Source organism: Anser brachyrhynchus, assembly GCF_964034855.1.
Source record: "Anser brachyrhynchus genome assembly, chromosome: 13".
Classification (NCBI taxonomy): Eukaryota; Metazoa; Chordata; class Aves; order Anseriformes; family Anatidae; genus Anser; species Anser brachyrhynchus.
In genome coordinates this window covers 1,636,562-1,663,344 of record NC_137708.1, presented here as the reverse complement: position 1 = coordinate 1,663,344, position 26,783 = coordinate 1,636,562, and the positions used below count along the sequence as shown (strand labels likewise).

Here is a 26,783-nt window from a genome sequence, read left to right as displayed (position 1 = left end):
ACGCTGCTGCCATGGGCTGGGGGCAGCTGGTAATACCACGCTGCCAGTAAAAGAGAAGCGCGGGCAGTCCTTGGAAAGGGCCGAGGTAGACCGTGCCCAGAAGACTTAACAGCTACGTCAAGAATCTGACTTCTTTTTTCTTTTATTTTTTTAAAGGTGCAAACCTCAGAGCAAAACAGACGAAGGGATAAGGGCCCTCCAAGGCCCTTTGAGAGTAAGGGCCTCAAACCCACGGTTTTCACAGCACGGGCTATGTTAGCACCCCTCAGAATGGCCCCTCGGGCCACCACGGAGGGTGAACCCACCCATGAGCCAACGCAGTGTCCCACAGGGCTGTCCAGACCCCCCCTGCATTCTGTTGCTCTTCAATGGACCTTTCCCTAAAGTACATTTAATCGGTGCTTTTCCCTTCCAACCAAACACTTTAATAGCATGAACATTTAACATGGGTCCATTTTTGGGCAAGGCCAAAAATAAAAACCAGGGAAGAATTTTTGGAACAGCGATAACTGCAACTCAATCTTGGAGAGGTAAGGCATATTTCATGTTCAGATGTCATAGACTAACATTTAACGCTAACAGCGTCATTTGCCCTTCGGCTGGAAGAAAGGCATGTAAGCAACCTTGACTAAACTAAAATTTCCCCATTGCAAAGCATTTCTGCCAGTAATCACAATTTTAGTATCATGTTTCTTATGCCCTTCTTTGTACAACAACCCTCTAAGACCATTCTTAGAAACGATGCATTATTACTCGGTGTTATACATGGCAGTGTTAACAGAGCACTCCAGGTGTAGTTTGGACCAACTTCAATCTCAGTAGCTTTATCTATCGTGAAAATTAATATTGAAAGAAAAGGAAACAGCTGGATCAGAACAAGTGTTACCGCTTTACAACCTGAAAGATTAATATTGATTTTTCACGGGACAGTGCCTCCATTTCTCACAAATGCACTTTTGCTTCATTCTCCAAGCACAGAGACTTTTTTTAAAACAAACTCTCTAACTACACTTGGCCTCATTTTAATTACCTTTTAAATGCCAAGTAGTCAAACAAAGAGCAAAAGTAATTTGTTATCTTGAAGCTGCATCTGCTCACAAAACCTTCAGTGTTTTTCTGTTGCTATTGTTATGGGGTTTGGGGTTTTCGAGAAAGCGTATTTAATGATGGCAAAATTGCTAGGTAAATATGTCAATGAGACCTTTCCTTTCAGTCATAGCCTCGGGGCATGGTTCCTGTTCACAACATAAAAATTTGCACTATTTGCCAGATTTGATACAACAAATGCGGATCCAGCAGAAGATACCTGTCGTTGCTTTTGTAGATCAACAGCAGGAATATTTAACCAGTTAAGTACCTGATTCAGGCGTCATTTGAAGCTGCCCAGATATTTGACTGAAAGCTGACCAAAAATTCGACTTCCCCAGCCGCCCCCCGCTGACTGTCGTTATCAGGGTTACCATTTAGAAGACTCATTTTCCAGCAGCTTTGAGCCAGGAACCACCAAGCCCCGAGAAGCACACAGTGCTCCAGGCGGGGGACACCAGCCCGGGGACTTTGCTCCAAGCGCAGCCGCAGCCACCCATACGTGGCCGTGCCTGGTCTGTCGTAACAGCAGGTATCCACAAGTGCAGGGTGACAGCGTCAGTGAACTGTGAAACATCTTGGTTACGCAGGAACTGCTTCCTCAGAGCTAGTTAATACGTTAGCCAAAATTCCTCCTTGCATACTTGGTTAGCATAGGAGAACTCAAGTTACTCCAGGCTCGATGCAGCCCTCAGCAGTGGGTCTGCAAAGGGACCCGAGGGGGCAAGGAGATGGAGGAGAGGGGCTGGGGCTTCACCGAGCTTGGGAGGCATCCCTAGGAGCAGGCTGAACAGAAAAGCCTACCTCTCCTCTCACTTCCAAACATCCCCGTTTTTCTGAAAAGAGAGCGAAAAACAGACTGACAGACTAGGGAGGAAAGAGTTGACAGCTATTTGCTATATCTAGCGTAATTTTCCTTGGCAAATTCAGGCTGTTGTTAGAAATGTGCGCCAGACACTTGGATCAGCAGAGCTGAGCCTGCAGGAGCAATGCTTTGTATTTAACACTTGAAGACCTCAACTTCCGAGATCTTATCCTACCATTTCATACCAGCAAACGCATGAAGACAGCACATATGGAACTGACTAAGACGCTTGATGCAAGGACTATAAATTGTCCAAGTTCTGCAGCCGCACATCAGAGTGCTAACAACAACTGTGCAGTACACATTTGTTTGAAGTCGGAGCCTGCTTTTATTACAGGCATGCTGCTTTCGGCTTCAGAGCCGCGCACTGGCTGCTGCTCCCCGCTACGTGACTTCGCTGACGCTTGCGGCATTTGCAGATAGCGTGCGGCCGAGGGAGCGCGGCGCGGCCCCGGCACCCGGCTTCGGTGCGCTGGGCACCCCGGCACGTGGGCGACGCCAGGGGCAGAGCTGCTCAACACGATTAAATTGCAGACACCGACACAAGCACAAGACTCTCCAGCTCCTCAGAAAATGCCACCACGCGCACACCACTGCTGCCCGGTAGCATTTCTGGCAGCACGAGGTTTGGTGCTTCTCATTGATCCAGTGTCTCACCAGACATAAACCCAAGCAAGGCTTGTGTTGAGCCTCCAAAGGCCCTCACAGTTGACCTGTTGAAGGCTTTAAAGAGCATTATCTTTGTTCTCAATGCTTTCACCAAATGCATTTAGCTGCGAGAGCCATTATCAACATACCTTAAGCAAGCTGAAATCAGACTCCTTCAGAAATCTGGTACCTCTGGCTGCATCCCTGCAAAATCTTCTGACTATTAGCCTGGCAGGGATCGACCAGTTATATTATTATTTTGTTTTGTTTCTACTTATCTTTTTTTTTTTTTTAAATTCTCATGGTAATTACTACATTGTGATGCAATTTGTCTGTAGAAATGGAGTTCGAGCCAAACAGCATCCTAACTGATCGTCATCTCTCACATGACAATAAACTGACGCAAAGTTGCAAGGCTTTCCTTCAGGTTTTGGAGAATTACATGTGAATAACTCACCCCACCATTTCACCACACAGCAGTCTCAAGAGCTCCCATTAGCACTGTCAAGGATTTGGCTGGAAAATTGTGGAGCCCTAATTAACGCCGCAGAGATAATATAATCAGATTAAATTTTAATCTCGTCAGCGTGACTAAGCCCAGCAGGAGGAGGCGGCCACAGGAGCCTGCCGTTCCTCTCCTCGCCCAGCAGCTGCCATCACCCCAGGTACCAAAACCACCCTCGCACAGGACCGCACGCCTGGCAGAGCCAAGCCCGCGGGTGCTGTCGCCCGTCCTTCGTTTGTCTCCCTGCAGGAAAACTGGTCGACGGCTTTGCCCTGCAGGCTGTGGAGCCCACGATTTCAAGTTCTAACGGGGGACAAAAACCAGAAGGCTCACATTATGCCAGTGACCAAGAAACCAAGACCTGCATGCTCTTCAGCCATGATCATAATTGTGATGGAAACTTCCTTCACGTTCATGCTGATTTCTAGGGGCTCCTGCTCCTCTGCAGCACCCAGAGGAATTTCAAGCTGACCTAGAAATAGCGTGTTAGTAATGAAGAACTATTAAGACCATGCCCTTGCTGTCTCCTTCCTCCCAGCTGAAGTTAGACATGACTTTGGAGTTGCACATGACACCCCCTGGGTGTCCAAGACCAGTGCTGCAGCTCCCCGTGAAGCGGGCAGTTCTGCTGCTGCAGTTCCATCTGGAATTCATACGGTTCCAGTACTCCATTGCTGCCTTCGCAAACACAGCACCTGAAAGTTAATTCTGCTGCTCAAGTCTGAATGCATTCATTTGAACCCAATGAGCTCACGTTTCATTTTATTACTAAATACAGTAATTTTTCCTTTGTAAAGATTTAGTCAGTCTGGATTCAATATTCAAGTTTTAGGAAACAAACACTAGTACAACTTCAGAGAAAGGGCCTCATGGCCACCTGAATACTACGCTGTGTCACAAGCAAGCCATCATCAGTCACGGGGAGCCGCAGAAAAAACCCATGTTGTTAGAGCAACACTCGTTAGATCTTGTCCAGAACAAAAACACACAGAAAATAAAGTCACACCTTCCTTGGAAGTAGAGATTAAAGAGTCACGAGCACATATAAACATCAAAACCACTTTAAAATTCCACAAGAATGGCGTTTTTATATTGTGCTGCTGTTAGCGTGGCTGCGGTCAGCGAGCATGATCAGAACTTCTCCAGCCCAGCCACCGCAAGGGAGACAGCAAGGAGATGGAAGTACAACCGATTTGAGCATATAAACCATAAAAATGCATGCTAACTCAATTTAAGACATTGTGCTCTTTTATACCGAATAACACTAAAAAAGAACCCAAATCACATGAAGGTACTTTAAGCTATAAAGCTTTCTCGTAAAAAGGGAAAAAGCCTATAAGCAACTTAGAAATTCTTTAAAAATGAAGTGATGCATCAATAAAAAGTGACCTGTAAAAGCAAGCACATTATGAGATTTGAGTTTCATGTTTAGTTGAGTTTTTTTTTTAAACCTTAATCACTGAAAATATATATATACATGTGTATTTTAGAATAAAATGTTGATGCTGCATTTACAAGCAGGCGAGCTGCTGCAGACGGGCAGCAGCCAGGTAGCTCTCACTGGAGAGCAAGGTCCAGCCTCGTGCAACATAACTGACCTCGAAGTCGTGCAGAGCAGCTTTCTCTGAATTCAAGCCCACAGCTGCATGGCCTGCCAGCTCCTCCTGCACACGCTCCCGTCTTTGTCCTCAAGCAAAAGACAGCAGCACCGCTTCTACTGAAGAACGAGCTCGAGTCTTAGCACAGCATCAGTAAAAGCTAAGACCTGCTGCAAAGTCCAACAGTGGCTTATTTAATTTTTTTGCTAAAGAAAGATGAGAGAACTCCTCGGTGAACACGCACAAGGTTTGGAAGGGAAGCAGGCCAAAGGGAAGAGGTTGGTGTGTGTCATCTGTGAGCAAGGGAAGGACTCTATCGTCCCATGAGCTTTGCTACCAAACTTTAGCTGGTGGCACTGCTGTGATCCTCCGTATTTACAATAATACAAAGATAAGGAAAACAAAAAATAAAAGAATGCCACCTCCTCCAAGAACCTGAGCAACACCACGACAGTGCTCAGGTGCTATAAGCTTTCCCAAAAAGAAAACTTCGCCACTAGAAAGAACACCAAAATAAAGCGATTTTTGGTTACTCAGTATTATGCAACAGGCTTAGCACTTTTTCCCCTACTTAAAGAAGAAAAAAAAAAAGAAAAAAGTAGAAAAAAAGCAGAAGCAGCAGCCAGCAGACGCACAGCTCCTGGCTACGCAGCGTTGGTGCCCACCCCACAGCCAGGAGCGTTCGTGCCCGGTTTGCTGAAGCCTCCAAGCCTGCTTCTCACTGCGTCTTAGAACAGCTCCCAGCTCGGGGACGCTGCCCTGCAGGGAGCACAGAGGGGCCAGGCGGCGGACCCAGCGAGAACAGCAGCGAGATGCTGGGGGCAGGCACGGCCCAGACAGGATCCTGGGCACGCAGCAAGTTGCGAGGAGCAGAAACACAGGCACAGCAGCACCAGGACGGCTGCGCTTCTCACGGGGGCTTCTTCCCACGCTCGAGAGCGAGCCCTGCGCAGCCCAGGGGGCTGGGCACGCATTTGGAGGTCAGAGCTGCTCCTTTCAGCAACAGGAGAAATAGTGCAGACACGGTTAAGAACGGAACTGCAACCAATATAAACTCAAAAAATAACGTCATGGGTTTGTTATCCGAGGATGCCAAGAAATGAAGATGATAATTCACATTAAAGCAGAACTCCAGGCCAGCAATAAAGACGTTGCTAAAAAGAAGATACAATATTCATTGAAAAAGGACAACAGATACCTTTCAACTCCATCATTCACCAGCAACGAGAAGAGGCCTCCCTTCGACCTTCAGCAGAAAAATGCCCCCACGATTTACTTGGAGACCCGGAGATAGCCCAGCTTCTTCCCACGCCCCGGGCCAGGAGGATGGCGGGTCCCCGGGGCCAGGAGCTAGTGATGCTGCACAAACAAGCACCAGCAAGCCCAGCCGCAGCCAGGAGCAGCCAATTTGGTTCATTATCACTAAAAAGGTAGCAACAGCTGCAGTTAAAAACCAGCTACTCTCTCTCCACATTTTCACCCTGCTCTTGATATGCCTCATCAATTGCAAATCCAGCAATTCAGATTTTGCTCTCCTTTTTCTGCCTGGGTATGTTTAATGGGAACAAGAATTAAAGCTTTCCAGACAGAAACAGTACCCCTTCTAACTCTTGCATCGCCAAGTCTCCCAAACCCTGATGAGGATCCAGGTGGACAGGGGGCAATGGGTCAAATGCTCTAAGAGCCAGAATGAAAGAATCCTGCAACAGCAGCAAGGAAAAAAAAATCTCCTTTATCAACGCGAGTTGTTTTTTCAGCTCGGTGTCACAGCAAGGTGGCACAGCAAGAGCTGTAAATGATTTACCGGTTTTCCTACCCCAGAAAAAGTTAAGGAAAAGCGCCGGTGAAGGCCAGCGGCAGCACTGCAGGAGGCTGAAGGACACACTCGCTCCAAACCCTAGGCCAGGGCCCCGCAGGCCAGGAGCACTGCTCCCAGCTCTCGTTTGGCAATGCCGACGGGGGGAGCCCAGCACCTCACGGCCGTAAGCTGCAATTCGCAGTAACCTGCATTTATGCCTTCAAATTCTTGGGCTTCCCTTCAGCCGCAGAAAGCAAGCTGACGGGGTATTCGCTGCATACCTGGATGCATTACGTTATTTTACCTTACGTGATCCCCATTCCCCAGTGGGGCTACCCCTAAAATAAGGGGGGGAGAGAGGGCGGAAGAGCATCTTCTGGTGCAGGGATGCCCCAGCAGGCGTTTGTCCCATCTCTGCCCCAGTTTCAACCAATTAATTGTTGTTATTATTTTTAAACACACAGAAAACCATGCCTACAACGCAGCGCTCACTGTGACGGGGTGGAGAACACCGGCTGGGATGAGACCCCAAAGCCCAGGGACAGCATTTTCCTGAGACGGGCACACCTCGCTGCTGCAGAGGCTGCTGCTGGGGACCACAGCCCCCCCTCCTGGGCAGGGCAGCGGGGCCGCGGCGAGGAATCTGCGCTTCTGCCTGTGCCACACGGGACCGCAGAGCTGTTACCCGCTCCAGAGGTGGATTTTCCATCGAGCGATGGCTTAACAAACTACTTCGCCGTCTTCCTCCCTGTGCCTTGTTATGTGCCTGGAGAGAGATTTAAAGCACAGAGGTGAAATGAATTGCAAAGGCGGGATGAATGGGAGCCAAACAAAGGCTGCGCACAGGGACAGCCACAGGGACAGCGGCGCACCAGCACCCATTGCCGGAGGGCGATGCGGCATTTAACCCTGCTTTGTGACTGATGAGCTGCTAAGGCTCTGCGAGCTATTGGCACATCCTGTCTCTTGTAAAGGGGGGAGGAAACAGCAGAGAAAAGAAGGGCCTGGTGTTGTAAAGTGACATTTGCCATCACTTCAGTGGCTCGGTCTATTGTGATCTTTGCCCGAATTTAACACGTATTTAGACCGTGCCCCCTGCTGTGCCCCGCAGCATCCCGCTGCGCCCCGCAGCATCCCGCTGCAAGGCCACGCGAACCCCGCTGCTGCAGAGCCACAGAACACCCGCAACCCTGCGTGACACGCGGCAAAACCGTGCCCTGCAACACCTGCTGCAATGCCGCGCCACGCGCAAAACCACGCAAAGCCATGCCAAAGCCATCCAAACACACACACGCTGCTGCAACGCCACGCCGCACCCCGCAAAGCCTGCCGGCGTGACACCGTGCAAGGCCCGCTGCTGCAAAGCCACGCAACGCCGGCGTGCCCGCAGCACAGGCGAGCTTCCCACGGCTGCTTCCACGCGTTTACTTCTCCCGAATGAGCCTGACCAAGAAGAAAGCGCTGCGGGCACAGGGCTCGGCTTTGCATGGCATTCCTCTCCCCCCACGCAAAGACAGGAGGCACTGCGCTGAGCTAAATGGCTTGCAGATCTACAGATCCTTGCGAGTCGCTGCTCTGCTCCTCCTGCTGCGCGAGCCATTTACGAGGAAGTGCGGAGCGTACTGGGGAGAGCCGAGCTGCAGCCGAGGTGCAGCTTTAGTCAGAGGATGCTGGCACTTGCCATTTGGAACGCATTACAGCACTGGCATTTCATCAATACAATCTCGCATATTTAGTACTTTGCACTTACAACAGAATTTTATTTGGCCTTATGGAAAGAGCTCATTTTAATATCCCCACATCTGTTAGTAATTATTTCTGTTATAGTAGCGTTCAGGCCCAACTGGCATCAGCACCATTAGCATACAAAAACAGTTCGTTTCCCCAAGAGTTTAACAAGAGAGCACTTACAACTGCAACATGTAAAAGTCTAGGCAGGAGTTTTATTTTCCTAACCTATAAAGACAGTTAACTATTTTAAAATTACATCCAAATCTCGCTGTAATTTGTATTTGTGCACAATGAATTCTGACAGATCACATCTTCAGAGATGCTCTTACCACTTATTGCGGGGAATTTGTTTACTGCTCTGCACTGGCAGAAACCCCTCAGCCTCTCGCATACGGGTTACCTTTTGCAGCCAGACACCTCTAAAAAAATAACATCCTCTTAAGTGTTGAAAGATATTAAAATACAAAGTCATTAACATATAATAAGAGTGGATTGAGAGCTTTGCATGCTCTGAGGTTCTCAGGGCTTGGCTTCGAGTCAAGAAAAATATATTGGATTAGTATGAGAGCAAAATTAGGACTGTGTGCAGTTTAATTAGCATTACAAGATACTACATGTGTATGGAAGAGCAGGGAAGATTTATAGTATTATGCGGTAAGAAAAACAACATTAAAAGGTTAAAATACTATCACAGTTTGATAAAGCGCTTTGTGTTGTATCTGAGCCGAGACCTGACCAAGCTCTTGGCTACTCCCGTGCTCACGTTTCTGTTTCCTACAATACATCAGCACCTCCGTGATCCCAAGCGTTTCCTCTTTTCCTTCCCGCGCATCACCGAGTGCTCTCCACGCTTGTCCCCCATCTACTTTTCCTGTGCTCTTGGCTGGGGGAGGGAGGAGAGAAAAAAAAAAAAGAAGTTTCCTATTGTGCTGCACAGTTATCAGTTGTTTTCCAGCACCCGTCCCCCCTGACGTGCGCTGGGAGGCAGGAGAGCTGGCACAGTCCTACTGACGGCTTCCCCGAGGCGTGAGCCTGCTGGGCTGAGCAGCTGGGCAGTGATGACATCCAGCAGCCCGAGGCTCAGCCAAAAAGCAAAACCTGCGCTCGGCGTCGTGCGAGAGTCAGCGAGCAACCAGCACAAACAGAAGACGGCGTGTCCGCCTAACCTGCTTGGCACGGGGCAACAAGGGGGAACGAACGGCACCGAAGAGGCACGGTACGTCTGTCAATAAGCAAGCTCGTTGGCGCTGAAGCCCCAGCACGCCCCCAGCCTCACGCAGAGCACGCGCGAGGCGCACGCGGCACGCCCGGCACCCGCTCTCCTTCTCCTGACGCCGTGCACGATTTTCTTCGTAAAGAACTGGAGCTTATGGATCCGTGCCAGGTTCTGCACAGAATATTCCTAGGCATAGTAGCACGAATATGTTTTCTATTTGATATCAGGCGATCACGCTACGCGCCTCTCCCCCCGGCACACCCCCCAAACCTCACGCAACCTCAGGCATGGCGTTCCCCCCGCCGAGGGAAGGGCACTATTAAAACGTGCATGAAAGTTACCAAAGGCATGGAGCGCTATTAGCCAGATAGCGCGCTGTGGTCTCCCTTTACTGTCATGTACAAGCTTCCTTCGGCGACAATTAGGATTGCCAAGTGTAATTCGAGGGAAAACAAACCATTAAACACGTCCTTAAACAGGACCGCTCTGTCGCACGGCCGTGCTCTAGCTCTCTGCAGATCCGTGGCGCACCCGCACGGCCTCTTGGCTCGGGATGTGGGAGCCAGGCACGCAGGTGGGTTTGGGACATGATGAAGGATAGAGACGTTTGTGAAGCAGCTTTAATGGCTTCTAGGCCACACGACAGCTTGCTGTACAAATCATACCTGCACTCCGGGGCTGGAATTGAGACAAGGAACAAAATAACTGGTATTTCGCATAGGTGAGGCAATGACACCGAGGCACCCTCAAGCCATCAGAGGTCAAGCGAGCTTTTCTGTGCAGTTCCCCACTCCCACACAACTCCGGAGGGCACCAGCAGCCCGTCCGTCCCAGCACCATGCTTCCGACCTGGTGCGTCCCAGGACGGGGCAGGGAACAAACCCCAGGGGACACCTCCAGGACACCCCTCCTTCTTTACCTGCGTCCCATCTATTTGTGACCACTCTGGCAATTTGGCCACAGGAGCTCAAGGTTTAAATCACCAAATACAAAGAGCCAACAGCTCAAAGAATAAAACCCTCGGTGGTAACAGGTCCCTCTTCTGAGGGCACTCGTAGGTCCTGCAGGTTTACGATCAGTAAGGAAAGACAAAAAGTGTTCAGGTCATGTATTTTCAGTCCCGTGCGCACCTTGTACTTTAAGTCACCGGCACGAGCAGCGACTGGGAGCTCCTGGCATGGGATGGCCTGGAGCGTGACCGTGCTGGTGGCCGCAGGCTGCGTGCCCTCCTACAGCACTGGTCCCGGCACGCAGCGAGCTCCTGCGGCTGTGCCCAGGGCCCAGCCGCCTTGTCAGAGGGCTCCGTGCGCATCCATCGAGTCGCTGCTCAGCACCTTTCTGGCCTGACTCCGCGGCAGCCCCGAGCAGCCAGCCTCCCTTCACACACGCCTCCAGGGCTAGCTTGGCCTGGCACAGCTGGTGGGTGTCTGACCGCACTCCAGGCAGGCTCTGGCAGTTTTTGTGCCCGCCTCAGGACACCCGTTTGGCCCTGCGCTGGCCTCAGGTGAGCATCCCCAGGAACGCGGCGCAAGGCACAGTGCCTCGGGGGGCGCTCACCGGGCCCCTGCGGCAGCCTCGGGCAAGGCCGGAGCTCTGAGCAGCCCGGCCCTCGGCCTCCCACCCTAACAGCTACGCCACAGCACCTTCCTCGTCACAGCCCACGTCCAAACCGGCACACGTTGTTTTGGGATTCGGCCCGGGGCGTCCTGACGCTGAAGGGCCCGGTGCCCCCACCCGTCCTCCCGCGAGGAGCTGGCACCGGCACGGGGTCGGATCCTGCGCCGCCCGCAGCCGCTTGTCGCCGACACTCGGGATCCAGCAGGTTCCTCTGAAAAGGCAGCGCTCAGCCACCGCAACGGAGATTTCCTGACAACACAACATCGCCCGGATCAGGCACAGAAGTTTTACCAGGCTGCATGTGGTACCCTGCCGCCCGCTCCCTGCCACTGAGCCATTAACGGAGCGCCTGCCAAACTCTAACGAGCGCACTGACAGACCCGCTTTGTGCTCCACGAGCACACCCATCCGCGGAGATGATTTGTATTTTGTAATGCCAGCCGGGGCCCAACGCACCACGACAGCAGCGCGGCCGCCACCCAGCCCAGCTCGCCGCCGCGCCTCGGAGCGGCAGCCATCGAAGAGTCAATGAATTAAAGCGGCATTAACGAACTTTTAATCTAGAAGCCAAACTGATGATGCAACGCTCTGCAGCTTCTGGGACAAAGATGTGAACTACAATGCCTCAACCTCTGCCATGAAAAATTGCCCTTGTATCTTAAATTAGTTACATATTTGAATACCCTGTAAGATAGGAAAGCAGAACGTTATCGAGCTGCCAAATCTCGCTCCTGTCATGAGGTCATTTCTGGCACGCCGCCAGCGAGGCTTCTGCCAAAATATCTGCGCTGACCATCGCTCCCCGGCCTCCCCCTCCCTCCCGCCTCGGGTCACAAAGGAAGAAAATAAAATAAAAGGGGGGTCAGGGAGGGGAAGGGCTTTAAAGCAGCTCGCACGAGCGCTGCGGCACATGCGGCGCTTACTCTGCTTCTTCTCTGACCGTCCCGAGGAGCGGCGGAGGGAGGGCTCGCGGGGTCGCAGCCCGCAGCCCGTCGGGACGCTGAAGCCCCCCGCTGCGCGCCCCGACCCGTGGGGAGCGGTGTCACCGATCACAGCCCCCCCCCGGTACCCCTCCGAAATGCTCACTGAGTCATTCCTGCTTCAGTTGTGCTGACTTGTGCCTCGGGACACGTTTGCATGGGATTGCACTCTGGGTTTAACAGCAGCGCAGTCTGGCTGCTGGGGTTTGGAAAGCAGCTAGGAACCCTACACGCACTGCGAGGTTTCTAGCACCGTAATTAACTTTTAGGGGAAAGCTGTTTGCAAACACCTCGCCTCCTTGCTGCAATCAGGAAATGGGTACACTAATGAAACGCTGCAACGCTGAAGGCTGGGGTTTTTCAGCCGTACACAGACTCAAGCAAACGGCAAGGCAGAACAGTCAGGGAGAATCGGGGGAGAAACAATGCCACAAGTAACATTAATTCCACGGTGTCAGTGCGTGCGCTTCCAAGCAGGCAGCTTTCGGGGCCGGCAGCTGGGCTGCAAACTGCGCGCTGCCCATCGCGCCCAGAGCTCTGCCTGCTCCCACTACCAGGAAACTTTCTCTCGCGACCGACTACTTCAACATGTCTGCAAGAATCCTTCCTCTTGCGCCTGACGGGGCAGATGTAAAATAAATAAATTAATAATTAGCATTACCTTATCTGGAGTCTGTCAGCTGTGGAGAGCAGCATTTGGATCTCGGCACACATTCGGAGACAAATTATCTAACGCCGTAATTTATGAATGCCTCAGCTATTCACTCTGGTATTTCATTAAACACGCGCTGGAAAGAAGAACTCTGAAGCCCGAGCAGATTTAGCATGATAACGCGAAAGGAACTCCAGCCGCATGCTATTACAAGGCAATCCAAGAACTCAAACATGACATCGAGCGGCTCAGGCTCACTTTACGTTGACACCGCTTAAGTAACAAAGGGCAGGGGAGATGACCTGAGAGCGCGGGTTCTCCCAGTTCGGCGGCTGCTCGGGGTTCGTTTCGGGGAGCCGGAGCCCCAGAGGGGCTGCGGGCAGCCCGCCGGCCCTGCGTGCGGCCACGGAGGCCGAGCAGCGGCTCGCTCGCCCCGGGGCCGTGCGGGAGGGCGCGTTCCCAGGCCGGTGGCTCAGCGCACGCCGGATCTGTGCGGCCCCCGGTGCTGATGGCTGGGGGCTGCCCTACGCACCGGGGGGCGACGGGGCAGCGGACCCCTGCACCGGGGCGCCCGAGGGCGGCTGGGGGGGGGGGGGAGAAGCACGCCGGGTGCGCGCGGAGAGCCCGCCGCGGTCGCGGTGGCGGAGTCGCGGTGGCGGGGCTCGGCGGCAGGTGGAGCGCGGTGCGCCCCGGGGGGGCTGCCCTCCCGGAGCGCTGCCGGCGCCCCCCGCCCCCCCCCGGCGACAAGTGCTCGGCCCCGGGCCCCCCGGCACCCACCTGCTGCTGCTGCTGCCGCCGCTCGGCGCCCTCGGGCGGCCGCTGCGGGCGCGCTGCGGGCGGAGCCGCGGGCGGTGCGGCCGCGGTGCCATCGCGGCGCGGCGGGGCGGCGGGCTGCGGGCCCCGCTCGCGGCGCAGCTCGGAGCGCAGCTCCAGGTAGCAGCCCAGCGTCAGGACGTGCAGCGCCAGCGACAGCGCGAAGAAGCCGAGGAAGAGCCGCCAGCTGCCGCCGCCGCCTCCTCCTCCTTCTCCTCCTCCGCCGCCGCCGCCGCCGCTGCAGGCGCAGCCCCCGCGGGCCGCCTCCCCCCTGCGCTCCGCGCCCATGGCCGGCGGTCCGAGCGGCGAGGCGCCCAGCCGCTACTGCTCCATGCTCGGCCGGGCCGTGCCGCGCCGTGCCGCGCCGCGCCGAGCCGCCCCGTGCCGTGCCGTGCCGGGCCGGGCCGCCGGGGGCTGCGCGGCCGGGGCCGCCCCAGCGCCCCACCAGCGGGCGGGGCTCGGCGGCGGGGAGGGGCGGCGGGGAGGGGGGGCGGGGGGGCGGGGGGGGCTGCTCCGCCCCGACCGGCCTCGGAGCGCGGCTCGGCTCGGCACAGCGGAGGGCGCGGCGGGGGGGTGCTGGGGGCACGGGGGGGTGGGATGGGGTGGGATGGGATGGGGTGGGGTGGGGTGGGGTGGGATGGGATGGGATGGGATAGAATAGAATAGAATAGAATAGAATAGAATTATTATAGAATAGAATTAGAATAGAATAGAATAGAATAGAATAGAATAGAATAGAATAGAATAGAATAGAATAGAATAGAATAGAATAGAATAGAATAGAATAGAATAGAATAGAATAGAATAGAATAGAATAGAATTAGAATTAGAATTAGAATAGAATTAGAATAGAATTAGAATTAGAATAGAATTAGAATTAGAATAGAAAAGAAAAAGGAAAAAAAAGAGAAAAGAAAAGAGGAAAAGAAAAGAAAAAAGGAAAAGAAAGGAAAAGGAAAGGGAAGGGAAGGGAAGGGAAGGGAAGGGAAGGGAAGGGAAGGGAAGGGAAGGGAAGGGAAGGGAAGGGAAGGGAAGGGAAGGGAAGGGAAGGGAAGGGAAGGGAAGGGAAGGGAAGGAAAGGAAAGGAAAGGAAAGGAAAGGAAAGGAAAGGAAAGGAAAGGAAAGGAAAGGAAAGGAAAGGAAAGGAAAGGAAAGGAAAGGAAAGGAAAGGAAAGGAAAAGAGAAAGGAAAAAAGAAAGGAAAAAAGAAAAAAAAGAAAAAAGAAAGAGAAGAGAAGAGAAAAAAGAAAAGAAAAGAAAAGAAAAGAAAAGAAAAGAAAAGAAAAGAAAAGAAAAGAAAAGAAAAGAAAAGAAAAGAAAAGAAAAGAAAAGAAAAGAAAAGAAAAGAAAAGAAAAGAAAAGAAAAGAAAAGAAAAGAAAAGAAAAGAAAAGAAAAGAAAAGAAAAGAAAAGAAAAGAAAAGAAAAGAAAAGAAAAGAAAAGAAAAAAGAAGGGCTGTGGTCAAACAGACTGGGCTAGTATAAAATGGAATGGAATAGTATAGAAGGGAATGAATGCATCATCCTAATCCTGCAAAGGATGGACAGACTTGATGTTCCGTTCCAGGTACATTTTAGAGTGCAGAAATTAAAACTCAGTGATGGAGATCACATCTGCTTGGGCAAGTTCCTCTTCTGCATGAGCCAGCCTGGTGGTTGAGATCGGCCGGTCAAGGTGTGGTAACAGTCTTGGATGTTTTTGGGTAGACCTGCGTGGTGCCAGGAGTTGGATTCAACGATCCTTATGGGTCCCTTCCAGCTCGGGATATTCTGTGATTCTGTGAAATGGAACGGTATGGGATGGGATGGAGTGGAATCACAGGGTCACAGTCATGAAATCACTGCATGGTTTGGGCTGGAAGGGAGCTCAAAGCCCACCCGCTGTCCCCAGAGAGCAGAGCCCCTCTGCTCTCCTCGGGAGGAAGCTGCAGGCCACCAGGAGGCCTCTCCTGATCTTCTGCAGGCTGGGCAAACCCCGGGACCTCAGCCACTCACTCCTTGCCCTCAGACCCTTCAGCTTTGTTGCCCAGCTCAGAAGGGGCCTACAAAGATCACCAAGTCCAGCTGCCTGACTGCTTCCAAAGTCAGGGCTAACTGCGGGCTAACTTTAAGCGTGTTATCGAGGGCATTGCCCAAATGCCTCCTGAGCACTGCCCGGCACCGGGCACCTCGCTGGGAAGCCTGTGCCAGTGTCTCAACACCCTCACGGTGAAGAAACCACTTCTGGGCCTCCTCCTCTGCAGACCAGAGGGCCCAGGTGCCCTCCAGCCCTCCCACCGGCCTTGTTGTGCTCCTCTGGATGCTGTCAAGTAACTCAATGCCCTTTTCGTGTTTCGTGTTCCCTTTTGAGAGGGAAGACTTCAAGAAAGCAGGCGAGTAAATGACGAGTTTGGGTCGCTTTACGTGCCTGAGAATACAGGCGGCGGGGGAGGACACTGAAGGAGTTGCCAGTTCCCTGCCGGAATTGGAGCCATGGCACATCTGCAGACCATCCCGATGCAGAAGCAAGATAGAAAGAATAGTATGAGATCAGCCTGGTCATCTCAGAGACAATAAGGAACACGCACAGAAAGTATAAATCAGGCCACTTCCTAACGCTGCGCGTAAAAGAATAGCACGAGCGTGTGGGGACACAGCTGGAGGGAGCGAGGCTGTGACAGCGGGGGAGCGCAAGGACAAACGGCAAGTGGCGGAGATAAGGAACGCCGCCAGGGAGGTCAGCAAACAAGGAGAGAAAAAGCAGGTGGAGGGGGGGCTCTTCTCAGCAAGGAGCAATGTGAACAGCCGAAGTGGAAGTCAGCAGAAGGTTTGGGACTATTCCAGTAGGAAATTGATTTATTATTGTTATTATTTTTTAATGAGGTTTCAGGCAGCTGCTAACAGCAGCAGCAGGTGAGGTGAGGGAGGGAAGGTGGAGGGTAAATGAGCGTTTCTGTGAATAGCTGGGCCCAATGAAGACAATGTTTTAGCCAAATCGTTATCAGCTGCTTTGTCATTATCCTGCCTTCACATTGCTTTCAGGCTCCCTTGCCTAGCAGGGGAGATGGGGGGAGGAAGGCAAGAAGTGGTGGTGGGGCATAGGAGACTGCTGCAATGAGCACAGGCACCTCTGGGCACAGCTTACAGGCAGCTGCCAGTCAAGGTATCAGGAGAATCTCTGTAAAAGTCTTCCCAATTCCTATCACCAATGAGTGGTTTCACTTGGTGATGGAATGGAGAGGGCCATTGCCAAGTTTCGGTATGGTGCCTCCACAAAACAGGCTGCAAGCGAGTCGGGAGACAGGGTTAGCAGCAATCTTAAAGAGGAGAGCTGGCCTGAAGAAAATAGGACGCAATTTAAAAAAAAAAAAAAAGAGCACAGAAGTGTTCATGCACACCGGAACGAGCAGTGAGGGGGCACGGGGTGAGGCACGTGTGGCTAGGTGGCACTGCTGCAGGACGCTTCTGTTGGTTTCGGTGGATCTGATAAAGAACCTGGACCAGCAGAGAGATGCTGCTGCAGAAGTGGACGTCCCAGCAGGACCGTCACCTGCAGGACACGTGAAGTAGCCCTGGCTTCGGGTCCCCATGGGTCCAGGTGCCCGTGCTCTGTTATCCTGTAGGCAGGGCGAGCTTTTTGCGAGGAGCCCTTTCCAGCAAAAAGCCTTCCAAGCACTGGAACGCATTGCCTGAGAGTTTGTGGGGTCTTCAGCACGCGGTATTTCGCAGATTATGGCTATAAAGAATACTGCGGTTGCTGTTTATGCTGCCTTTGGGGAGGTGGATGAGCTAGATGACCTCTTTGTAGTCTGTCCTAGACTTATTTTACTGCAATAAGGATTTTTGATTTTTTTTTTTTTAAGTTCTGTGTAATAGTCATGGAATTACATGAGAGTCTCTGTTTTCATTTAAGAGAGAAATGTTTCCCTAATATTTGTGTAGAAAAAACTGGAAGCATTAACCAGCGCCAACCCTAACAACTGAAGAGCAAAAAGCAAATAAAAGCAAGTGGGCCCTCTTTGTACAAAATTCTGCAATTATTTTGGGATCATTTATAATTATTTGAACACTTATGGTTGTTATTGTTTTTCAAGATCCAAACTGTTTAAAAACAATCTTACATTGACTTACTCAGACTTGCAATAGCCTAGCTCTATTTCAACAGTAATTTATGTTACTTTTAAGATGATTTTTAGAGGTCAAGGCAGCCCTCAAGTCCCGAAAATGCTTTGTACTCCGTGTTCTTAGGGCCTAAAGAGAGATCTGTGCTGCAAATGTCTTAATCCCAAGCTACACAGGTGGGTCAATCAGCTGTTAATATTAACCATTTGTAAGAAGTGAGTTTTCCGTCTCCACTGGGATCTCATTAGGGACATTCACCAAATCCTGAGAACAAAGTACTCAAACCTCCTGGAGCAGGTCATCATACAAAATCCTCCCAATTAAACATAAATCGCACCTGATGATAATAATTAATCTGTCATCCCAGACCAGAGAGAGGTCCTCACACTTTGACTGTGTGGCACTGGCCCATTCCCACAAGCTGAGACTTTACCCTTTCTCTAATACTTTAATTTCTCTCGTACTAAGCCTTGCTGTCAGCTTCAGGCTTAGGTGAGAGCACGTGGTGGAGAGCCTGCCCTTGCCATGGGTGTTTCCTTTCTGAGCCATGAGCCCTCTTCCTCTGCTGAAGGCAGCCACTGCCCTTTCTTTTACAGGTTTCATCGCCTTTTTCTGAGTCATCCCGGATGCACTCAGTTGTACGAATGGAGAAACTCGAAGGTTTAAGTTGTCTTCTGTAGCCCGGCCTCGGGGCTCTGAGGAGTCCCAGTCCAGGAGAGGACGGCGGGCAGAAAAGCCTCGCATTCATCACAGAGCCTTTGCTCTGATGCAGAAACGACAGTGATCCTTAATGCTTTGGACTGGCTGATCAAAGGCAGGGTCCACAATAGGGAAATAACAGTTCTTTTTAATCAGAAAAGAGCATTGCTACACGGGGAAGAGGTCCCCCCACCCAAATTTTGCCTCTTTATATCTGCTGGAATTGATTGGGTCCAGCTGCCCCTGCTTTTTTTCCCCCTTGAACAATGGAGAGAAATCTAGGAAAAAAGGAAACATTACAAAAATAAAGGCATTGTTCCTTCCAGATCGAGCTGTGCGACAAACTCCTCTGGAGGACGGGTCGGGGCTGAAAGGAGGAAGGACGCGCAGAGGCGATGTCTCTGGTGCTGGGGGGCTTTTCCTCTCAATTGCTGAGCTTGCTGGTTTTCCCAGCCCACGGGTAAGCCAGCCTTCGTGTCCCAGCAGCACTGAAATGAGCAGCAAGAGGAGGAACCTGCTGCAGCAACTTGTTGGATCGGATGGGAACAGCCCTCTGAGCACAACTCAGGGCACTTTCGGGGCAGAGCCAGTGCCCGCTGCTGTGTGTGTTTAACGGATTAGTGAATCTCCTGGAAGCACGATGCAAATAAGGTTTTAGCCCATTTGCCATTTACATTTTGGCAACAGCTGTAATATTTGCAGCAGCAATAGAGTAGGTTTTAACATGCGTGACCTAAAAGCTTTGGAATTCATGACTTTCCTTTGAGGAAAGCTCCACTAAATTGCAGGAAAGCCATCTCTTTTACTCTCTGTGATGTTAGCAACGTTAATGCAATGCAGTCTCCTGAAACCTGACATCATAGCATGCCGAGAACGTGTCCTCAGATATGTTTATAAGCCCTTAGGACAAAGGATCCTGACTTTTATAGAGCCTTCATACATCGGTGCAGCTACAGATACTCTTCAGCGAGGGCTGGGGTTTCTGATAGGCAGTCATTTAAGATTGCATTTGCAACCACTACGAGCTCTGCCTCTGCAGCCACGGTAGCTGTATGCAACTGCGGCCGTGGGTGCACGGATCGAACAACACATCTGCGTTAGAAGAGCAACGCGTAGGAGCAGTTGTGTTCGTGGGGTTGCAGTCTTCCTGAGATCTGATTATGAGGTTTTGAGGTTTTCTCTCTCTCAGGGCATCACTATCTGTCTCCGATCGTTTGTCTGTCACCCTCATCTGATGTATGAGCTCTTACAGCTGCCATTTAAAGCACAGCTGCGGAGCTTCCTCGACCCACCCTGCCCCAGGACCATCCCGTTCCCCACCTGGCTGCAGTCACTGCAAAAGACCTCAGCCTCCGAGTCTCACCCCAAAACTCTCGGGGGCTGAGATGTGCAAGGCAGAGCACCATCAGAAACCACTCGATATTACAGTGACAGCTCAGCAGCCGCCACATTTTAAGCCTGAATTATTTTTTTCCGCAGTGTGCAGTTTCACTCGGGGTCTCATTTTAAATCATGAGATATGAAAAAAGGAAAAGTAGGAGCCACCACCGTTTATTGACAGAAATTTTTGAGATGCCCTAATAATTATCAATATGTAGTAACAACAACAAAAAGGTAGGCTTGGGCTTATGTATGCTTGTGTCCTTTTTACAGAGGGAAAAAAAAAGATTACTGACCATCTGTGCTTATTTTCACACGTTCTTCCTCCTATACCCCTGCCTTCTAAGAATTATCAGCAAGTGGAAATCCAGCTTCCTGCAGAGACTTTGCTTTGCTTTCTGTTTTAAAGGAAGATGGAGGCCTAATTGCTCAGCCAGCTTTGCTATTTCATCCCATTACGGAGCATACGAGGGGGAAGTTTGGCCAAAGAATGCTAAGTTAAGCCTAAACACAGCTTCTTCTAGAGAGGGTAACTAGGATGTTGCTCTTGGTTCTGTTGTATGTTTATTTATATGTTATTTGGTGATAATGAAAAACAAATGTTCGGAATCTATTCAGTTCTTAAACTTTTATAGACTTATTGTCTTTATTTTCAACTGTGCAACCGTCTCTCAGCCTCCCCCTCCCTCAGACACATGGAACTGCAGTCGGTGACCAGCGTCAGCTGTTCTCTTACTCATCCTGGCTCGAACAATGATATTCCACACCACATTATACAACACCCCGGTACTCGCTGCCTCATCGCCCCCAACCCCTCGGCTCCCCACATCACAGGTCGCGCAGGCCGGCGGGCGGCAGAGGATTCCTGCTCCTTATTGTCCTTGAGCGCCGGCTTCAGGACTCATTGTTGCGAATGAAAGGGGATAGGATCTTTGCCTCCAGGAACATACGTGTTACGTGACAGGCACCCTCTCAGAAAGCCCACAGCCTGGTTTGCTCCTCGCCTGTGTGGGTAACGCCCGTCACCAGCAGCCCACGGGGAAGCAGGAGCGTTCAGCAAGGCTTCGCGTGTCTCGAGGAGGGACCAAGAGGTGGGCACTCCTCTCCTCTGCCCACTGCCAGGAGCTTTCCCAGCATCTCTGCCCCTAAGACGTTTGCTTGACCTGGCCCTGGATTTGGTGTTCCTGGGCGGAAGAGACCCCCTCGGTTTGGGCAGGACGTCCCTGAGCAGACCCTTTCCCACTCGGCAGCTCCCTGCGAGCAGAAGCAGACGGGTCTCACAGCACATTTTGTTCGTACCGGGGCTCAAACTGTGGCCCCGCTACATCTGCAAGTGATTTCGGTCATTTGATATTTGTCTCTGCTAATGTATGGCACTACCTCTTTGAAGAAGCAGTCCTGATTAAATTATTACCCACAGAATGCAAGTCTCCAAATGCAGAGAAGCACGAGTCAAGGAGGCTGGAATAGGCACAAAGCAAAGGCGAGAGGGTTTCCAGCACACGCCCCATTGGATTTGCCTCTGACAAAGGGTTGAAGCCAGGGCTACAACCTGCTCCGTGCAGAAGTGTGTTTCCTTGTGCCAGCTCCATCTGCCCCCCAGCCCCCCGTGAGGAGCACTCATCCTGCCCTTCCCCAGGCAGATCCCCACCTGCAGCCACACCTGATGGGTGCACACCACGTATCTGGACTGATGGTGCATCATCACTACCTCTAAAGCACCCTAAAGCCCTGGCTTTGAAGAGGGTAAATCCAGGGAATTTATATCAAAGCAGGAACACTCCTAAGGAACTCATATGGTGCTGTCATCTTCTGCTCACTTCTGGGTTATTGGGAGCTGCAGGCCCGCGTCCAGCTGAGGGACCTCCCCACAAGGGCTGTAGTTTGCAGGTGACCTGGGATTTTGGGGATTTGCAGCCTCAGGTCTGGTGGTGTTACGTGACAGCAATAACCACGGGAAGAAAAGCCCGAGCATTTGCTCTTAGATGTGTCCCAGCAGTTAGAGATTTAGGCAAGGAGAAAGATCACAGGACTCAGACATAATATCCTATAGTAACACAGTCTTAAACCAGCAATTTCCTCTTTGGACTCCACGTCGGATCAAGGTTTGATGAAGCACACCATTCAGAATATTGGTTAGAGGATTTGGAAAGAGCTAGTAGCCATTTGTTATGGCACTGAATACTAAAAAATTAAATTGCTTATTACAAAGGCATATTTCAAGCAGCTAACAGATACGGCCCTAATGAGTGCCATTTGCCTTCATCTCTTTTATTGCAGGTCCAGCAGTCGTGGCTCTCCGAGCTCTGGATTTCCAGCGTTGGGGAATGCTGCATTTCTAGCCTGAACTAGCCAACACAAACATATGTGTTTCATCTCAGAATAAAAAATGATTGAAAAATAGCAAACCATGTAATTTTTGAAATGAGTAATTCATTTGTGATTTTAAATAAAATGCTTTTGGATGTGAAGGCCAGCTTCTCTGGATCAATTGGATGAAGACATCTGCTTTATTTCAAGGAGATCTGAAGAGGTAAAACTTGACAGTTCTTTGTTTAAATCTTCGCTATCTCCTTTGTATATCTAAATTACATTTACTGATATACAATGTTGACGTTTTTGTAATACTTTTAAATCTCATAACCTTCTGTTTCAAATTCACAGTCTTCTACCACTTAAGCTATTATTATTTTTACCAGTCCCAAGGGTGTGCTAGAGTCTCTTTGGTACAAATTAGAAAGGCTTTTATGAAAAACTTACAGTTTATATAAAAGAGGTTCTCTTTGGCTTCCCAGCCCCACCATCACTAATGCCAGCGTAGTAACAGCTTCTCACGTAGGCTCACCCGGAACGGGTCTCCGTGGCATCTGGCATGTTAGCGCTGGTGTGAGGCTTGTTCACAACTAGACTCGAGGATCTGAGATGGTGTTAGAAACAGTAGCGATTTTCCCCAAGAGGGGAAAATAAAGCCAAATGTTGACAGGCTGATGAATACACACGTCAGGGGACCTTCTGACAGCAGAGCTCTCCTCCAAGCTGGTTGCAGGCCTACCTGCAGCTCGGCTGCTAACCAGGGTTTGGTCCCAAGTGGTGGCAGAAGCGCTTTTGGGGAAGACAGGGTGCTAACCGATTTTGCATGGAATAAATACTGGGGTAGAAATGATCAAATAATCCCCAGGAGATGGCACAGGCCAACACCAAGCAGTTCTGAAGTCCGTGTAGCGGAGAAAAGCTGCGGGGAGAGGCTGGGAAAGACTGGAGGGAAGAGAACGTGAGAGCGTGCCGGAGCAAACTCTGGAAGGGTGGCGGGTCAGAGCTGGAGGGTGGCTGGGAAGCCTGAGAGGGAGGAGGTAATCCTAACTACCACAGCTGGGGCTGTCGCTTCGTACTGAAACATGAAGGGGATTGTTAGGGAAAAGGAAAGCAGGGTGTAAGTGAGGTGATGTGCCCAGGGTAACCCAAAAAACCCTCTCCCTAAAGCAGCATTGGTGTACAACAATTTCTGATACTTGGCTCAGGTCTTTTGTCCTGGCTTTTCACATTAAGACAAGCGATTCTGATGTGATTTGACATCCCCTGGATTTATCAGGTCTGTGAGGGTCTGATCTTTGCTTGCACTTAACATTTCCCTCTTCGAAGAGGAGAAACATCCTGCACGCTTCTCCCTGTAGGAAGCTGCCCAAAGGGCAGCGTGATGGGGGGTCCCCGAGCACCAGATGAATGCCCACGGCATCCTGAAGATGTCACAGGGCACATCTATTGCTCCTAACACAACACCAAATCCACCTCCAGGATCTCCTTGTGAGCCCTCACCTTCACCAGCTAGCTGAAGGCTCGTGATGACTCTCACCGGGAGTGTTTTCTCCATGCCTTACAACAAGGAGTAGAGTTTGTGGAGGACGAGCAGGGAACAGATTTTCCATGGTCAGAGCTGGGCTGCAAAAGGGAAGACTCCTTGGGGCCCAAGGAAAGCGGGGCATTTGACAGGGGATGAAAAAACAGTGGGCTGCCTACAAACAGACCTCCTTCTGGGTAACAGTTGGACTCAAAATAACTCATAACTAAGCACACACCAGGACGTGCCTGCTGACCGCCACCCAGTCCTCTCTGTACCGTGGGGATCTGCCCTTCTGGAGACTCCAAGAACACCATGACCAAGGTTATCTTGCTTCCAGCGCTTCACTCTCAGGCTTCTGAATTTATATTTTTTCCAGAACACTGGGACCTACAGCTTCACCTGATGTGTTCTTATTAACGGGGTTGCTCAGCCCTACGGGGATGTCAGCAGCGCCAGCAGCTAACGGAGAGGGTTGCCAGGTGAACTGCTAGCTCCAGGCAACGTCACGGAAGAACACAGTCAAGGTCCCCGTGGCACCAGCAGTTAAAATTAATTCTGTTAAATCTGAATTAAAAAGACATTGATGTTTGCAGTGAAGGAAACAACGGTGTGACCTAGTCCTTCCTCAGTTACCAAAATGGATCTGAGAGGACCTTATCGATAAGGGCGATAAGGACGATAAGGGCCATTGTGCAGCATTGGGTTTGTGGTCTACAGGGAGCAAAGGAGAGGCCAGGAGAAGCGGAGCAAGGGAGAAGTCGAAGAGAAACCCCCATCCAGCTCACAGCTTCTACCATACACAGTCACCTACAGCCCGTCCCGGCAACATCTGCTCTGCTATGGCAAGGGGGGTGCTAATGAAAAATAAATTGTAAGCTCTTACTTAATGCAAATTTTAGACAAAGAGGAGAACAAAGGAACGCTCCAGGCAAAAGTTGCGGAAAATGATGATCATTAATAATTTCTTCAACTCTAGCTACAAGATTTTCATCAGTCTTCTGAGGAGGCATCACACTAACCTTCCAGTCAGAGAATCCATAAATCAACAAGAAGTACCTGTTTGATCACAGAAATAGGTGGAGAACTCATCCCCAACATCAGGGCCTTCTGGTTTCGACACATGGCCTACACACGGCTTTTGAAGGGCCTGGAAACGCCCCTGCTTTCCTGGCAGGTAGAGCACGTGGCCTGAAGCTGCCCTCTGGCAGCAAAGGCAGCCGGACGCACGCTCTGCCTCCAGGATTCACAGCCTCACCCGCCCAAGCGCTGGCGTCAAAACCGCGGCCCTCGGGTTCAGGCTGAGATCCCTGGTAACGCGCTGCCCGGTTTTCACAAGTTTTGTTGCACGCAGGGAAGGCAACGAAGCTTCGTGGGCTGCTTCAGAAACCCGGTCCTGAGGTCGGCCTGGTTTCTAGGCGCACGTGCTTGAAGACCAGACTGCTTTCTTCCTGACAGGAGACTACGAAAGCTCGCGTGGGGTCTGTCAGGCCGTGTGAATACCCAGGGAAGGGGGCTCCTCGCCACCCCCAGCAGAGGTTACCTAAAATCCAGCCCCCCCCGCCCTGATTTCTGCTTCTGCCGGGTCCCACCTGGCACCTCAAAGCGCCCCCAACCCCGGACCGTGGCTCGGGTTTGCACACCATTTATTGGTTTGGGGGGGTGTAGCCCTTCCATGCCGTGTTTTTACACCTCCCACCCGAGTTTCTGGGGGTCGCAGGGCGGATCACAGCCGGGCCCCCCCGGCCGCCCCCCTGTTCAGGCGCGGCCGAGGAGCGGCGCTGCCCCCTGGCGGCACGGCCCCGGCCCCGGCCGGCAGCTCGCTCCTGCTTGGCCTCCTCAATACGTTTGTGTTATTATTATTGTTATTTTTATTCCGTGGCCCAGCCAAGCCCCACAGGGGAGCTGCTCTCAGGGCGCGCTGGGGGCTGGAGGCGGTGGCGGGGGGCTGTTAGAGCAGGAGGGGCTCAGAGCCCGCACACGCAGCCCCCCTGCCTCGAACACCGAGACGCGGGGTATCGGAAGGCCCTGCCACGATCTCACCTCTCCTAACACCCAACGTGACGCTCCGGCGCTCCCTGACGCAGCAGGCTGGAGACCAGGGCTGTAGCTGGGTCCAAGAACGCAGCTACGTAACAGCCACGTAAATCCGGGGGCTAAGCATCAATCCAGAGCCCTTACATAAAGAGATGCCAGGAAATCCCTTGTACACGGCTCAGGAATCCCCAAAACTGGCAGACAGACGCTCAGGAGCAGCGCTGCTGCCCTGCGCCTTCCCCAGCCGCCCGCCCCAAGCCTGGCCCAGCAGAGCCCCGCGGGCTCAGGGCCACCCGCGGCTCCCCCTTCCACCCACCACAGAGCTCTCCTTACCAGGCCGGTGGCTTCTTTGTCTCCATTTTCGAAAGGCTTCGTAGCACGCCACTACCGCCTACCAACACCGACGGCAGCCAGGGCTTCCCCATCACTGCTGCAGGAGGCTGGAGGAACAAGCGATGGCACAAGGCTTGCCAGGACCTATCCTGCCAGCAACGGTCCAGAAGGAAAAAGTGCTCCCAAAATCACTTCAGGAGCAGCCTGAGGCTCTCTGTGTCCCCAGACTGTTTACACCCAGCCCTCTGCCAGAGTCCTGTTGGGAGCTCCTGGGTCGCAGCGGAGCTGCTCAGGACCCGCGGGTGAGGGAGCGGTGCTGGGAGCGGTGCTGGGAGCACGCAGAGAGCAAGCAGGGGGCCTGCGGGCATCGGGCAGCAGCTGGACTGCGGGGTGGCACCTCACAGGGTGGGCTCGAGGGCGCACAGCAGGACGCACGCTGAACCGAGGCACCTGCGTGCTGTTCTGGATGCGGCCTCTAGCGCGTGCTTCTCTGCGAGCCTAAGCGCAGTCCCCTCTAACTAACGAGGGCCTCCTGTTTCTGTCAGCTGGCGGTCGTGCTTCCCCATCAGGAGTTCATGCTCACTCCTCTGCCTGGAAACTACCTGGATTTTAGCTCTTTTTTTTTTTTTTTAATTTAGGGGACACCAGAATGTGGCACTCCGGGCTAGACTTTTCCCCTCCAGCAGGAGGGAGCTTTCAGGGAAGGGGATGTAAGCCCCCTTTTACAGAACCTGGGCACTACGGTGCAATGCCCCTTCCCCTCCTAAACATCCAGCTTGTTTAAGGCACCTGGCAGCACTAGGAGGACACCTCAGGTCCTACACTAGGTGGCAAATCCCCCTAACGCACGCACAGATGCTCACAGTGACCAAACTCTTACCTGGCTGGGGAG

General features: G+C 51.9%; 1 protein-coding gene and 1 long non-coding RNA gene across 6 annotated transcripts in view; one reads left to right on the top strand and one right to left on the bottom strand.

Annotated features, from left to right (window-relative positions):
• Window positions 1-13,919, bottom strand: part of EDA (ectodysplasin A) — a 76,501-nt gene extending 62,582 nt beyond the window's left edge. For 2 of the 5 annotated variants that reach the window (XM_080554287.1, XM_080554289.1), the window contains exon 1: window positions 13,474-13,919. In XM_080554287.1, coding sequence (XP_080410413.1) covers window positions 13,474-13,797 — 324 coding nt within the window. In that variant the 5' untranslated portion in view covers window positions 13,798-13,919. The remainder of the gene's footprint in view (window positions 1-13,473) is intronic. The other 3 variants (XM_080554288.1, XM_080554285.1, XM_080554286.1) reach the window with 3 other exon arrangements.
• Window positions 13,920-14,215: 296 nt separating this feature from the next.
• On the top strand, window positions 14,216-19,546 carry LOC308177306. The gene is made up of 2 exons (XR_013938991.1): window positions 14,216-18,099; window positions 18,204-19,546. It is a non-coding gene; the product is annotated as an uncharacterized lncRNA (long non-coding RNA).
• Window positions 19,547-26,783: the final 7,237 nt, after the last annotated feature.